Source organism: Macrobrachium nipponense, chromosome 32, assembly GCF_015104395.2.
Source record: "Macrobrachium nipponense isolate FS-2020 chromosome 32, ASM1510439v2, whole genome shotgun sequence".
NCBI lineage: Eukaryota > Metazoa > Arthropoda > Malacostraca > Decapoda > Palaemonidae > Macrobrachium > Macrobrachium nipponense.
Window position 1 is genome coordinate 20,424,765 of NC_061094.1, and position 17,049 is coordinate 20,441,813.

Here is a 17,049-nt window from a genome sequence, read left to right on the forward strand (position 1 = left end):
TCAGGCCATGAAGCTCTCCAACTTTCTCTGAAGAAGCTGAGACCAACAGGAAAACTGTCTTTAGGGTCAGATTCCTGACTGACAATTGTCGTAGTAGCATGAATGGAGTTCAAGTGAGACTACTCAGGACCAGAGTAAGATCCCACATCGGAGGTTTGAGTTCTCTTGGTGAACAAGAGTCTTCAAAACTCCTGAACAACATCGAGGTTTCCCAGGGTGAAGAGATGTCCATGCCCTTCAGGTGCAGGACAATCTCAAGGCAACCCTGTAGCCCCTGACAGCTGAGATGGAAAGACCTTTCTCATTTCTGAGAAAGATTAGGAAATCCACTATCCGCTCAGCAGAAGTTCTGAGTGGAGAAAAACCCCATTGATGACTCCAATCACAGTAGACAGCCCACTTGCCCTTGTAAACTGCTGACAAAGACCTGAGACACTGGACATCTGGCCTACTGCTTTGTGAGAAAACCCCCCTCACTCTCAGGAGAGATACTTGACAGTAGCCGTGAAGCAACAGAGACCCTACCGACTGGTGGAACCTTTCCACATGAGGCTGGCACAGAAGGTTGTGTCATGGGGGAATTTCTCTTGGAACCTCTGACAGAAGATACAGGTCTGAGAACCACTCTGCCTGTGGCCACAGAGGCCCTACCAAGGTCATCCTGAGATTCCTGGAACTCATTACTCTGTTCAGGACCTGACGGATCAGGCAGAACAGAGGGAAGGCGTACACCTCAAGATTGTCCCAAGGATGCTGTAGTGTCCTCTGCCAGAGCAAGAAGATCCGAGACCGGGACCACCAAGAAGTAGACCTCCAGCTTCCTGTAGAAGTGAGTAACAAAGTGGTCTAGCATGGGTCTTTCCCAAAGGTGGAACGGCCTGTCCACCATGTCCTGATGTAGGGGCCCTTCTGTACCTAGGACTTGACTCTGACGACTTAGCTTGTCGGCCACCACATTCCTACTGCCTGGAATATACCTGGCCATGGCTCACCAGAGTTGTTGATCGCCCACTGGCATCTCGACTGTCAACGAGTGGAGCTGGTGGCAAAAAGGAGTCGTCTTCTCCAATGAACAATTCTGGGACAATGAATAGAAGATCTCTAGCTTCTGTCAAAGAGGAGAGGTCTAACATAGGTTTTTCCAAGTAGACAGAAAAAACAATATGATACACCAAGGTGATGCTCTTTAACAAAATACTCAGCACTGTTCTAAATATCATACTGTCAACTTGTGCATTGTCAATTGTCAAAGTAATTGCACTGTAGACTTGGGAGAAGTCCTTGAGCTACCCAGGAAACGTGCATCTCTAACAGCGTAGACGTCCTTTGAGGTGATCCCTTATGATGACATACGATCAGTATGCCACTCATCATAGAAGACATCCTATGTTGATAGGATACCCCCCATCCTGTGACTAAGGAACCACCACGGTGGTGTTCCTGAGCAACGTATCACAGATTTAAGATGGATCTAAACTACTTGCAGAGATGAGGATATAGGATGAGTTACATTACTGATCTGGTTACTCGGATGAAAAGGTAGGTTAAGCTAAGAATCGAACCCAACCCAGTTTCAAACTCTTGAAGAATCAGAAAATCTTGCAGAATCAAGAAGCAGATAAACATCTGAGAATTTGAAGAGTATGCCTAAAAAACATGAGCTCGAACCAGCTGGGCTTGGCTAAGAACGCTAACACTTAGGCAAGGATAAGATGGAGAGATATGTTTGAACAATCTAGGTGAGATCCTGGGACCCAACCATCTAGGCTAGGCTAAGTCGGTAGGGGAAGGTTTGAGCTCACCCATTGTAGGCTAGGCGAGACTAGCCTAAGAACCTATCCACTTAGGCTTGCTATGGAAGAATTCAACCACCTAGGGTATTCTAAGATGGAAAGGAAGGCTTAAACTAACTAGGCTCTGCTAAGCTAGGCTAAGAACCCAACCACTTGCAAGGTTAAGAACCCAACTACTTAGGCTAGGAAGATGGTTAAGGTAGATTCAAACTAGGTAGGCTAGGCTAAGAACTTTCAACCATTCACTAGGCTAAGGATTCAACTACTTAGGCTAGGCTAAGATAGTTAATAAGGCAGGTTTGACTAGGTAGGTTAGGCCAGGGCTAAGAACTTAACCACTTGCTAGGCTAAGAACTCAGTCACTTGCTAGGCTAAGAACCCAACCACATAGGCTAGGCTAAGATGGTTAACACACGTTTGACTAGTTAGGCTCTGTATTTTCATATTTTCATGACTAAATACATTTTTAATGTATTTGGTGTTTGAACTAGTATTAAAATAGGTACTTATAATTGATTTTAGTGGGCATCTTTCGTGTTTGAACTATTAAAATAGGCAGTTATAAGCATTTTTAGAAGTCTCAAGTATTTGCAGATTTTTGGCATTCACAGGTAGTTGTGGTCCCTATCCCTGCAAATACCAGGGGTTGGCTGTAGACTCCTATTGCACCATTTTCGCATTCTTCATAAATGGAGTTTTGACGGCTGTGTGACTTGTCTATCGGGGCTCTTGTTTGTTGCTCCACCATTCTGTTAGAGAATCTGTTGTTTATGTATGTCCATGCTGACATCTTTATCTTTTTGGTGGTTTTATGTATGTCCATGCTGAGTCTCTATCTATTTGGTGGTTTCTTTCCAGGTGGAATAGTTTGTGAGTGCGCGACAGACGAAAGTATCCACCACAGATTTCTTGTATCTGTCCAAGCACACGCTCAAGCTTCGTTGGTTTTCTGTAAACGGTAGTGGCATACCTTTTCGATGTCTGTTGCATGCACAAGTCCAGGAATGGAAGGACACCATTGGCATTACGTTCGCATGTAAAGCAAAAGAAAGAATTGATTGATTGAATTGAAAATGGAATCTAGGCTAAAAGTCAGGCACTGGGACCTATGAGGCCATTCAGCACTGAAATGGAAACTGATAGTAAAAGGGTTGATCTCGCAGTTGCACAATGAAGCAATTGTTAGGAGAGGGTGGAAAGTAAGGTGGAAGAAAGGGATTGCAGCTAGGGACCGAAGGCACACGCTGCAAAGAACCTTAAATAATGCCTACAGTGCACCACATGAGGTGCACTGATGGCACTACCCCCTACAGGAAACAAAAGATAGAGCACTTTACAAAGGTTCTTCTTATAATGGTTTCTAGGTCCTGGTCCTCTTCAGTGTTTATTTTGACAAAGTGTCATCAATAGAAAGGTGGTATTGAAGGGGTCAGGGGATCTTAATGAAAATCCTTTCTTCGAAGATACCCATATAAAAGTTGGCAAATTGAACTCTCAGTGGGGGTCACGGAGCTTTAGTAGATCTACCCACCCCCGCTAATATCTCAATTCTATGAAACTTTGGATCCCTACTAGGAATATGCCTAATAGTACAAATTGCAACAGGACTGTTTCTATCCCGTCGCCACATCGTGTATCTGGGAGCATAGGTAGCCTGTGTGTGATGATGGAGGCCTTTTTTGTATGTATCTTAAGAAGGGCATTCAGGGCCTCAAGGATTTTCGAACGTTGGCGTATCCTCGCACCTATTTATTCTGTCCAGGATGTGTTCAATTGTTTTGTCAACAGGGATGTTGGTAAAGAAGCTCTCAACATCCAACGAAGCAATTATACCTGTCAATGAGGAGCTTCAGAGTTCCTGTAGGAATTCTGTAGATGATTCCCGACAGTACTTTTGTTCATGAAACTTACCTGTCAGATATATATATAGCTGTATTCTCTGAAGTCCGACAGAATTTCTAAAAACTTACGACACACGTAGTGGGAGTAGGGTGGTTAGTACCCATTCCCGCCGCTGGGAGGCGGGTATCAGGAACCATTCCCATTTTCTATCAGATTTCTTCTGTCGCCGGTGTTGTAAACAACTGTTTACAGCACCTCCACCTCAGGATTTTGGAAAAACTGTTATTGCGTGAGTATCCTCTTGACTTTTTGGTTTTTTGATATTGGATCGATAGCTAGGCATACATTGACTTTGGATTGTTTTGATTTTGGCTTGGTTTTTTCCTTAAATAAGATGTCTGGGTCTAGTTTGGCTAGTGCCAGGGTGTGTATGAAGGATGAATGTAAGGTGAGGCTACCAAAGGCTTTGGTTGATCCTCACACAGTATGTAAAGGTTGTAGGGGACAAGTGTGTATGTATGATTTTTGCTGCACTGAATGCGAAAGTTTAACTGATTTGCAATGGAAGACGTATGAATCCTACGTTAATAAATTAGAGCGTGACAGGATCAGGAGGTCTTCCTCCAGGAGTAAATCGGGTAGCAGACAGGGTATTAATGTATCCCCTTCTAACCCTCCTGGAGAGTTTGTAACTCCTAACCCCGTAGTGTTGCCTTCAGGCCCTCAAGTGGTGTCTGCGGAGGGTAATGCCCTTTCGCTTATTTTGGATTCGTTGAAGACGGCTTGAATCCAAAGTTCTTGCCCTTGCCAAACAGGCAAAGTTGCTAAGTGCAGTGATAGTGCCCCTAGTGAAGTGGAGGGGGCGTCAGATCGGCCCTATAGCGCCTCTAGGCTGTGACCTCTGCCGGACTCCCAGGACTCAGGGAGAGGGCATGTCGAAGGCTGAAGGAGGGTTACGGGGATCCCCCACCGATCTGACGTCCCTTCAGCAGTTCCTGTAGACGCTTCCCAGGCTGCTAAGGAGCGTGCTCGAGCACGCCTCCTTAAGGATTGTTTTTCGTCCTCCGACGCGTCCTCCCCACGCAAGGGGTGGGAATCTCGTCCGGATTCGCGGCCTCTGAAGAAGACCTTCCAAGATCAAGACGCTGCACATCATGCTCTGTCTGATTGGCGGTCTTCTCCGGAAAGCGTTGCTTTTCCGCCCCAGAAGAAGACTAGGACGTCATCTGACGATGACGCCTTCGAGCGCCCCAGTCGCTCTAGAGCCAGGGCTTTTCCTGTGAGAAGGAAGAAGACGTCCCCTCGCCTTCTCACAGGCACAGCTTTTCTCCTCGTAAGGAGACTTCTCAGACTGAGATCATCCTCACTATGCAACGTCAACTGGATGCTTTGCTTAAGCAGAAGGAGACGGTTCCTCGTTGCAGGAAGGACGACAGACTGCCGATCAAAGGACCGACAGTCTCCTCCGCCTTCCTCCTCGTTCTTGTTCCCCTTTCCCCGTCTCCTGGTGTTTCGCCCTCTAGACTTTGTTCTTCTCCCCAGTGTTCGTCTAGAGGTGGCGGTAGACGTCATTTGACTCTTGCCCCCTTGGAGAGAGAGAGGTCTCATCGCTCTCCCCTCTCTTCTCGGCGAGAGGACGATCGGCATTCCGATCTCGACGCTTTTGCGGACAACGATGTTGTACCTGTTGGACGGACTTCAGTACGTGTTGATCCTCGTAGTAAGGAAAGAGCTTCTTCCTTTTCTGCTCCTCGTCGACCTGCTCGTGTCGACGCTCAACGTGACGCTCGTCAGGATGCAGGACCTGAATCTTCGCGGGACGTTCGGAGGGACGCTTCGCTCGACGCTTGTTTGGACGCTTCGCTGGATGCTCGGATGGACGCTACGATGGACGCTCCAGTAGACGCTCCAGTAGACGCTTCTAGAGGAGTTCGTAAGATCGCTTTGGACGCGAACGCGGAAGTTCGCTCTCACTCGGACACTTTTCCCGAGTCTCTGGCTGACGCTTCACGACTTCGTGCAACATCACGTTCACCTCAAGCTTTGGTTTCTGACCCTGTGACTGTGAAGGATTCTGTTTCGGGTCCGCTCCCCACTTCTTCTCGACATTGTTCGGATATGAGACTCGGAGCGAAAGGAATTTTGACTCTACCTTCGGGGTTTCACTCTGGTGAAGGAAGAAGGGTGGAATTAAGCTGTTTCTTTCTGAAGATGTTGACGGAGAACAGCCTTCGACGTCTGCTTCTTCGGACTACCAAGTCTTGGCTCGGCTTCTCCGTGATTCGTTCGGGGATACCTTCCTTCCTTCTGCTCCGCCTTCTCCTCCCTCGCAGTTTTCTTTGTCAAAAGCAAGCAAGACGCCTGGTTTTATTAAAATGAAGACTTCGCTATCTACCAAGAGGGCTTTCCGTAAGGTTAACACCTGGATGGAATCTAGGAAAGCACAAGGAAGGACCACTTTCGCCCTGCCTCCATCTAGACTTAGCGGTAAGGCAGGAATGTGGTACGAAACTGGTGAAGAGTTGGGACTGAAGGTTCCTACTTCGGCGCAAGGAGATTTCGCCAGTGTTGTGGATGCCTCTAGGAGATCTCTCTTAGCTTCAGCTAAAGTTTCGTGGACGACTTCAGAACTGGATCATCTTTTGAAGGGCCTTTTCAGGTCCTTAGAAGTCTTCAACTTCTTAGACTGGTGTCTGGGAGTGTTAGACAACCAGTCTCGTAAGCCAGATTCGATTAGCCTCGGGGAGCTGTCCAGTGTATTGTCATGCATGGACAAGGCCGTCAGGGATGGCTCGGAGGAGTTAGCCTCTCATTTTTCAGCAGGCGTTTTGAAGAAGAGATCGCTTTATTGCAATTTTGCAGCTAAATCTGTCTCTCCCTCACAGAGGGCAGAGCTTTTGTATGCGCCTTTTTTGAGCCATCTCTTCCCCCAGGATATGGTGAAGGATCTGGCAGTAAGCCTTCAAGAAAAAGCCACTCAAGACCTTTTGGCTCAGTCGTCGCGACGTCCTACTGGCCCTTCCACGTCTTCAGGAGGCCAATCTATTAGAAAGCAGAAGCCCTTTCGTGGAGGAACTTCAGCTAGATCTTCACCCCGAGGAAGAAGTCTTCCTAGAGGTAGAGCCCGGCTAAGTCTAGGGGCAAAGAAGTGAGAGATCCGTCCTTCAGTTGCCGGTAGGAGCCAGGCTGCAGTTGTTTGTAGAAGCCTGGAGAGAGAGAGAGGCGACACCTGGTCTCTCAACATCATAGAGAAGGGGTACAAAATCCCTTTCGTAAAGTCGCCCCCGCTGACTTCCATTCCCAGGGACTTGTCCCCGTCGTATCCTCGAGAAAAGCAGAAGATACTTTTCAACCTGCTCGAGCAGATGCTCGAGAAGCGAGCAGTGGAACAGGTCTTAGACCTGGCAACGCCAGGATTTTACAACAGATTGTTTCTAGTTCCGAAACAGTCGGGAGGGTGGCGGCCGGTCTTGGACGTAAGTCGTCTGAACCTCTTTATAGAGAAGCAGAGGTTCAAGATGGAGACACCTCAGTCAGTTCTGGGGGCTTTTAAGACCTGGAGATTGGATGGTATCACTCGACCTTCAGGACGCCTACTTTCACGTCCCGATACATCCCCAATCAATGAAGTACCTTCGGTTCGTCCTGAAAGGAAAGGTATTTCAGTTCAGGGCTCTTTGTTTCGGACTGAGTACGGCCCCATTTGTGTTCACCATCTTAATGAAGAATGTGGCGAGGTGGCTCCATCTTTCCAACATCAGGATCTTGCTCTATCTGGACGACTGGCTCATACGAGCCTCTTCGCAGACACGGTGCCTGAAGGACCTGCAAACGACTCTGTCTTTAGCTGCGTCCCGGAGACTTCTGGTGAACTTCGAAAAGTCACATCTGACCCCAACACAGTCCATCGTGTATCTGGGGATTCAGATGGATTCAGTGGCTTTTCGGGCATTTCCGTCCCAGGAACGTCAGCAGCAAGGCATAGAAAAAGTGTCAGCCTTTCTAGGGAAGGATTCATGCTCGGTGAGGGAATGGATGAGTCTGCTGGGAACCATTTTCTCGCTGGAGAAGTTTGTTTCCCTGGGGAGGCTACACCTCCGACCTCCTCAGTTCTTCCTGTCGGACAGCTGGACAGACAAGGACAACCTCGACATGATTTTGACCGTCTCAGAAGAGGTAAAGAGCCATCTAAGATGGTGGCTCGATCCGTTGAAGCTGTCAGAGGGCATGTCCCTCAAGCTTCGGAACCCCGACCTAGTGTTGTTCTCCGACGCGTCATCCACGGGGTGGGGAGCAACACTAGGGGGGGGGGGGGGGAGTGTCAGGCACCTGGAGAGGGGAACAGGTAGCCTGGCATATCAACTTCAAAGAACTGTCAGCGGTTCAGTAAGCGCTCCGGTTCTTTCAAGACAAAGTCTCCCGTCGCGTAGTCCAAGTCAACTCGGACAACACCACAGCCCTGGAATACTTGAAGAAGCAAGGAGGAACGCACTCTCGCTCCCCTGTTCGCTCTAGCAAAAAGAGATTCTTCTTTGGGCGAAGGCCAGAGAAGTCATGATCTTAACAAGGTTCATTGCCGGAGTAGAGAAACGTCCGTGCGGATCTCCTCAGTTGACAAGGACAATTGCTGCGACAGAAGTGGACCCTCCATCAGGACGTATGCCAGGAGCTGTGGGGTCTTTGGGGATGTCCTTTGGTGGACATTTTCGCGACATCAAGAACGGCGAGACTTCCTTTTTATTTTCTGCTCCCCTCGGTTCTCGATCCGGGAGCAGTAGCAGTAGACGCCCTATTATGGGATTGGACGGGTCTAGATCTCTACGCATTTCCCCCCTTCAAGATTCTGGGAGAAGTGATGAGAAAGTTCGCAGCTTTGGAAGGGACGAGGTTGACGTTAATCGCCCCCTTTTGGCCCGCAGCGGACTGGTTCACAGAGGTGATGTCCTTCCTGGTAGATTTTCCGAGATCTCTTCCTTTAAGGAGAGATCTACTCAAACAGCCCCACTTCGAGAGGTACCACAAAAACCTCTCCGCTCTGAGTCTGACTGCGTTCAGACTATCCAGAAGCTGGCCAGAGCGAGAGGTTTTTCGAAACCTGTGGCTAAAGCTATCGCCACCGCGAGGAGACCATCATCAATCGCGGTGTACCAATCGAAGTGGGCAGCTTTTAGGAGCTGGTGTAAGAAGAAAGGAGTTTCCTCTACCACGACCTCTGTGAGCCAGATCGCCGACTTCCTACTTTATCTCAGACGAGATTTGTAAGCTTGCAGTGTCGACCATTAAGGGCTATAGAAGAGTTTTAAAGGTTTATCTGTGGTTTTTTGCCATAGAGGTCTAGACTTAGCTAATAACAAAGATCTCCATGATCTATTGAGATCTTTTGAGACCACCAAGGTGCCTCTAACCTAAGTTGCCTTCTTGGAACTTAGACGTGGTCCTGAAGTTTTTAATGTCAAGTTGCTTTGAACCTCTTCACACTGCGTCTTTGCGAGACTTGACGAAGAAGACTGTATTCCTAACTGCTCTGGCGACGGCGAAGAGAGTTAGCGAGATACAAGCTATTAGTAAGCACGTCGGCTTCAAAGGGCATAATGCGGTCTGCTCTTTGGGAATGACGTTTCTGGCTAAGAATGAGAACCCCTCCAACCCTTGGCCTAAGGCGTTCGAGATCAAGGGTATGGCAGAGATCATTGGTCAGGAGCCAGAAAGAGTCCTGTGTCCTGTCAGGGCTCTAAGAGAATACCTTCGGAGAACAAGGAATTGTAGAGGTTCTGCGGAGAACTTATGGTGTTCGGTCAAGAGACCAGATATGCCCATGTCCAAGAATGCACTGGCATTCTTTTTAAGGAACACCATAAAGGAGGCTCACTCATCTTGCAATAGATAGTGACTTTGGAATGTTGAGAGTTTAACGCTCAAGAAGTGAGGGCTATTTCGACCTCGATAGCCTTCCAGAAAAATATGGCCCTCAAGACATTTTGGAGTGCCACTTTTTGGAGGAGTAACTCGGTGTTCGCCTCGCAACCTACCTACGGGCGGTGAGAACGACATACTGAAAAACTGTTTACTCTCTTCGGGCCATACATCGCCGCAGACACTATTTTGGGGGCAGGAGGTAGCACTCATCCTTTCCCATAGAAAAGGGTAGGTGAGTTTTTAGTCTTTTTTTGGTTTATGGTTGTAGGGTCGGCCGCCGAATGCGGACTCCCCATCTATTAGCCTTTTTATGTGGGAGTATTTTGTTAGGCTAACTTAGGTGGTGGTTTTGCCTCGTTGCCCTCAGAAGTATGGTCATGGTCTAGTCACATTGTGGTCACATCCCCGTTGACAGATCATCTAGGCTTGGGTGACAGTAATCACGAAGTCAGCTATGCTAACAGGTAAGGAACCAAGATGTCAATCATCTACATGTATATGTTTCCTAAAATCCTTTTCTGTCTCTCCCACCACCAAAGGTGGGATTCAGCTATATATATATCTGACAGGTAAGTTTCATGAACAAAATGATATTGTTAAGATACAATAAAGTTTGTTCATACTTACCTGGCAGATATATATATTTAAAGTACCCACCCACCTCCCCTCAGGAGACAGTGGAGATAGAAATCTGATAGAAAATGGGAATGGTTCCTGATACCCGCCTCCCAGTGGCGGGAATGGGTACTAACCACCCTACTCCCACTACGTGTGTCGTAAGTTTTTAGAAATTCTGTCGGACTTCAGAGAATACAGCTATATATATATCTGCCAGGTAAGTATGAACAAACTTTATTGTATCTTAACAATATCATTTTTGGGAATATAAGGAGTGAGGAGGTTGTTGAGTTTTTTAGCAAGGTTATACTTAGGTGTTGGTATTTGGCTGATGATGGGATGTAGAGGGTTGCCATGTTTATGCATTTTTATATTGCTTGTGGGCTTTACAACGTAGATCCCCAGAGGCAGAAATTGACTTATCAAAATTTGACCCGCCCAAGGTGAAAGCTGACCAATAAAAACTGCCCACCAAGACATCAATCCAGCTTTCCCACTACTATAAATACCTGCTCACTGTGTAATTTCATACATTCTCTTGTAGATGATCACCTGCAAGTGCGTAAAGATGTAAGAGTAAGTAAACTACGAAAGCAGAATATTTTTCCATGTCCTTTGAAAATTTATTATACATACCACCTTCCTGCAGATGAGAAAATATTAAGAAGAACAGAGAAGATTCCTTACAAGCTTAATGCCATTGAAACAGCAATTGATTTTAACAACACTGCCCTAAAAAAGGGACTCCTTCCAAGTAGTAGTAGTAGAAGTAGTAGTAAGTAAGTAAGTAAGGTAAGGTAAGTAGTATCTCTCTCTGCTCTCCCTCTCGTCTCTCTCTCCTTCTCCTCTCTTCTCTCTCTCTCTCCTCTCTCTCATCGGTCTCTCTCTCTCTCCTCTTCTCTCTCTCCTCTCTAAGCAAGCTTTCGTCTGGAGCTGCCAGACATCCTCTAGGCTGAGAACCTGAGGTGGACTGCTTTTGGTGAGGTGTCTGTCATATTTGGGGTCGTCAGCAGGGGGTCTGTTGGCTGGTGGCGGTAAGTCTTCTTTTTCATTGGTGGCTTGAGCCAGGTCTCAAGCCACTTTTTCCGAGTCGATGGTTACGAAACTGCAGGCTCTGCAGCTGTCTGGACCTCCTGAGCTGTCCGGTAACGTTGTTAGATGTTGTGTTACGCTGCGGGACGTCACAGCTAATATGATTGTCAGTTACACCTGCTGGAGGCTCTTCTCATCCAGCAAATAAAACCAACACTTGTTACAACACAAGAAGAATTTCTCCTCCCCACGAGTATGAGAAGATTTAAATATACACCAGTTTTGACCCTGTATTTGATCATGACCTCTATAGGCGCTCTACTAACCTGTTTAAGTAGCACGGTAAAAGCCACTATTCGGATTAATAAAGTATGCTTGAGAGAGGGTCTTGCTTCCTTAACCAAATTTAAATTATACATAGCTTGTCTATGTAAGAACTTATATATATGAACAAAATGTTTATATAATATATTTATAGATATTTTTATATGAAATTTATCAAAAAATTTATTTTTTCTATTTAATTTATTTCGGTGTCAATTACCCAGATGTTGTGATGCCAGATATAATACTATAATACACAATCAATCAATCAATCAAGTACACTAATATTAGGCTACACGACCCGTCAGCAAGAAACAACGAGGACACCAGGAGCTTTAGAAAATCCCTCCTACAGCGGCAAATAATGATCAAGACTACCGAACTGCCTGCCCTCCAGAATGAGACCAAGAGACTGCAGCAGGAGTGGGAGAGAGTAAGAAGCAGCCCTGACACCAGTGGAGTAGGAGAGGAACCTATAACAGGATGTCCTGGTGCCCTCCGAGAAGAAGGTAGTCATGGACTTGACGAGACCGAATTTGATAACCCTGAACGTGACACACCCACTGAAGAAGACAACCTTGCAAGAGAGGAACTAACATAGCCTGGAAACATCGAAAGATGCCTCAACCGCCTTCAGGAGGATGACATGAAGCAGAGGATGAGAGGCACCCTTCGAAAGCTCATCTCCCTGAATGGTGGCAAACTCCGTGTCCCTGAACAAACCCATGGATACATAAACCTTACAGATTATGACCCCACCCCGATCAAGACGCTCTTTTGAAGTTGGGTCTTAATTGCTACTTCATTTCGAGACCTAGGCCTCACGACAAGAGACTTGAAATCGAGTTGCTCCTCGACTCCATCCAACAACTCCATCCGGAGCATTGTGAGAACTACCGACGCCTTCAGCCCCTCCTACTTGCAGAAGCCCTTACAAAGAGGGGCTTGCACTCCAGTGGGATCCTCTCCACAAGGAGATGAAGAATGCAGCGAAGGAATTGAAGGAGAAAGAGAACATCATGGTACGACGCGCGAACAAGACAGCAGCATTCGTCTTGATTGATACTGCCGAATATCACGAGAAGCTGGATGCTATTTTGTCCAATGAGAGCAAGTACGAGCGCCTGACAAGGAACCCGACAGCGCAGTGAATGCTGCAACAAATGCTGTGCACCTCCTGCTCATACAAGACTACAGCCTGGGTTATTTATATGGCAACGTAAAAACCCATAAACAAGGACACCCCCTCTGGCTAATCATCATCCAGACGCCTGCCCCTACATACGCCTTGGCTAAATGCTTTAACCAAATTTTGACCACCTACGTCCCTAGTTGGTACAGCCTGCAGTCATTGGCAGAATTCCTAGAACCATCAAGGACGCCCCTGGCACCGGAATTATTGCCTCACTAGATTGGAGCCCCTGTTTACGAATGTGCCTGTCGACGAAACCATAGATATCATCCTTGAGTGTGTCCACAGGAGTCGGTCAACAGCGCCCCTCAACATACCTGAAGTCTCGCTCCGTACGCTGCTGGAGATCTGCACCAAGAAGGCCCCCTTTCTCCACCCACCGTGGCCAGATGTTCCGAGATGGACGGCATAGCGATGGGCTCCCCACTGGGGGTCCTCTTTGTTTAACTCTTACATGGGCACCGTGGAGGAACGGGTCTTCACCAGGATGCAGCAACCCCACAGATGTGGCTGTTATATCGACGACATCTTTGTGCAAGTTGACACCGAGGATGAGGTGGAAGCCCTCCGTCAGGCATTTCAGCAGTGCAGCGTGCTGAATTACACAGTTGAATAAGCACCGACAATCAGCTCCCCTTCCTCGACGTCCTGGCAAGTAAGACGGAAGACACCCTCCGTACTTCTGTCTACACAAAGAGGGCCAACCTTGGACTTTCCCTCAACGGTGACAGCAAGTGCCCCAACAGATTCAAAAGCATTTTCATCAGGGCCTTCGTCAAGAGTGCCCTCTCCCACTGCTCGACCTGGCAGGACACTCATCAGGAACTCGACCACGCCTCCCAAGTAGTACTCGTAAATAACGGGTATTCGAATAAATTATTAAGTAGAGAAGTCTGCACAGCCCTGGAGAAATGGTACGGTAGTGAGAGCCTGCAGCTCCGCCCCCAGCTGTATTATAAAGCCTTCATGAATTCCCATTACTATGAAGAAGATGACTCCGTTAAGAAGATTATTTCCGACAATGTAATCCTGATCAACGACACAAGATAATTGACTTAATTATATATTACCAGAATCGGGGAAAGCGTCGACACTAAGTAAAAAAAGAAAAAATTTCCGCGGTTGCAGCGGCACCTACATTGGTATGACTAGCATTCGCCTGTCTAAGAGACTCATCTGCCACGCCCAAGAGGGGGCTATTAAGAAACATGCCCATACCACACATCAAAAGGTCATCTCCCGGGATGTGATCATCCAGAACACTAAGATCATCAGGAAGGCCCCTGATGCCCGTCGGTTACCCTTGCTGGAGGTGCATCTCATCCAGGAAATAAAACCAACACTTAATATGACGCAGGAAGAATTTTTCCTCCCGACAAGTATGAGAAGACCTGCCACCAACAATGACATCACAGATCACGACAACTCTACGGAAGACAATGCCCCCGAACAAGATACTCCTGCAGGCAACAAGAATCATATTAGCCGTGACGTCCCGCAGTGTAATGCAACATCCAACAACATTACCACACAGCTCAGAAGGTCCAGATGGCTTCAAAGCCTGCAGCTACACAACCATCGACTCTGCGAAAGTGGCTTGAGACCTGGCTCAAGCCACCAATGAAAAAGAAGACTTACCGCCACCAGCCAATAGGAGATCAGCATGGGGCAAACCCCCTGCTAACAATTGCTGTTTCAATGGCATTTAGCTCACACTGAGTCTTATCAATTTTTCTTATAGTGTTCTTATCAACAGGAGTTGATTTATGATAAATTTCCTTAAAGAACGTGGAAAGATTTATTGCTTTCATTATTTATTAACTCTTATGCTTTACACACAAACAGTTGGAAAACAATGGTGTACAGGTATATATAATAGGGGAGCTTGTTCAAGTTTAGAAAAGTCAGGGCAGGTTGAATTGTTGGTCAATTGTGATACCAGGTGTTCTTGCAGTAAAGGTTATAGCTTAAGATATGTGATGACCTTCTTAGTTGTGTTGATTGTAGAGGTGTAGAGGTTGGGGTGTTGCTGCTGGTATGTCCCTGACTGATGTGACTTATGCAATGGTTTCTTCCTTTATGGAAAAGAACCATTGCACCAGTCACACCAGTATGATAAAAAAAAACACGATGAGAGTCTGCTACTCATAATTTTTTTACTAAACTACTATTATGGGTGTCCAAAAATTATATATATCCATATTAGGGAACTGGATCAGAGATTTCCGTACACGACTTTACTATTAGCCGTTTACTGACATTTTGCTTGTAATCAAAAGATATATAAAGATTTATTTGAAATGCAGTACGTATAGATATACTGTACCTGTATTAAAATTTGAATTACATTTCAGTTTACTTGGTAACAATTTTATACTTGCTTTTTACAGCTCAATGGTGATAAGAGATTTAACTCTCCGAAGTGCTGCATCATTTGGATCTTTTCATTTGATAAGACTTTTGTATGATGAGTATATGTTCTATCTGGTGGAACATAGAGTAGCCTCGTCACTGGGTTTGACTCCAATAGCTGTCATATCTCAGGTTAGTAACTTGTATGTGTGTAATGAAAATAATAAGAGCAAAGTTGATGATTTTGTTTGGGAGGATATGCACTTGGCGTTATGAATTAATTAATATAGCATGTAAAGGATATAATAAAGGGATTTTGACGTAGGAAAAATCTATTTCTGGGCGAGGAAGCCGTGTCGCCCAGTGAAATACATTCCTTTAGCGCTATTTCTAAGGTAAATTATTGCTAAAATACCAGAGAACTGCTAAATTGGACATGCCAGAATATTCTGACTTGCTCACCCTTTCTAAAAGGGTGTCAGTATGAAACTGGGGCGAGTGCAAAACAACTACTACACAGCAGCCTCTCCTTCCTTTTTCCAATTAGCCTTTTCCACATCAAAACCCCTTGCTTTCATAGATTTTCATTTTATATTATAATCTTTTTGCATGGACTATATTTTATTCTGAGTTTTCAGCCTACATGTATTTTGTGATTTACCTCTCACATACCATCATCTGATAAGTTTAACCAATTGACTAACAGAATCATCCACTTGCCTGCTAACAGAATCCATGAAGAACTGGCAACGTGACCATTTTTTTTATAAATAAAAGCTTTAAAGAGTTGTATATTTTTTTAAGCATTGCATGGAAGTATATTAGCAATGGGATATTGTAAATAATTTTGAAGAAAACTTGAGTTTTGACAATTTTTAAATGCTTTATATTTTTTTATGTTATAGTGTACCAAATTTCTATTTTGGTAATGAGTTACATCTGAAACTATAATTTGGTTTTCAAAGGTTGGGTTAAAGGCTGGGGAAACAGCAAAGGAAGTTGATGCCTGCGGCTGTTGTGGCTGAGTCAACAGCACAAACTGCTGTTGGGGTTGGCTCTTAGAGGTAGAGGGTTGGGGAACTGGTACTGCCTGAACCAAAGCTTGTTGCTGGGGGTGCCTGGAAGGGCTGGAACTTCCTAGGCTTTTTCTTTGCTTTGGGATTCGAAGAGGAAGACTCCGATTTCCTTTTGTAGACTAACCCCCACCGAACCCGCAGGCTTTGGTTCAACCTGGCAGCCTCATGTTGCACCTCGTTGACTGCTGAGGCTGGAAAAAGATCAGCACCCCAAATAGAAGAGGCCAGGAGTTTGTTGGGTTCGTGCCTGATCGTGGATTCTGCTAGGACGTGCTTCCTACAGTTCCTTCTAGCCACAACAAAATCATACAAGTCACATTGCATGCTCAGCAATTGGGCCTTAGCAATGATCTTGAACAACGGTTCTTGCGAATACACAAGAGCTGCTGTTTCTGTCATGACTAGAGCGTTGAGGGACCTCACAAGCTGTGTCCTAGCATCAAATTCCGTCTGGATGAGCACATCAGACAGCCTGGGTAGCCGCTCACTGAATAGAGAGATGGCACAATCAGGTTTAAGCTTGCCAACTGAGAAGGTTGCTGGTAAGTCTACCCATAGGTCATCTGTTCCAGGAAGTAGCAGAGATGTTGATTCCGTCTCCCGGAGCTGTGGCATAGGCTCATCTCTCATTGCAGCTTGCAGAGTGAGTTCTGCCACTTTAGATGTGAACGGGATCGGGGTGTCCTCATCTACAGTAAAAATTGTGAATGGACTCCTGAAGGCTGTGACCTTAGTGTTAACGCACTGCCATTCGTCAAGGTTACGAATCCAAACTTGCTGAGCTTGGTCCCGAGAGAGGATGACCGTCTCTTTCGGGACCTTGTCCTCCCTGATCAAAGCAGATTCCGTAAGACGAACATAGCCTATGAAAGGAGCCTGCAACCCTGGTGGGTAGAACTCAGTC

The 17,049-nt window shown here is 46.2% G+C and overlaps 1 protein-coding gene across 1 annotated transcript in view; it reads left to right on the top strand.

Moving 5' to 3' along the window:
* Nucleotides 1-17,049, top strand: part of LOC135207258 (DNA-binding protein RFX2-like) — a gene marked incomplete in the record, with an annotated part of 462,694 nt that overhangs the window by 396,436 nt on the left and 49,209 nt on the right. The window contains 1 exon segment of the mRNA XM_064238912.1: nt 15,108-15,261. Coding sequence (XP_064094982.1) covers nt 15,108-15,261 — 154 coding nt within the window.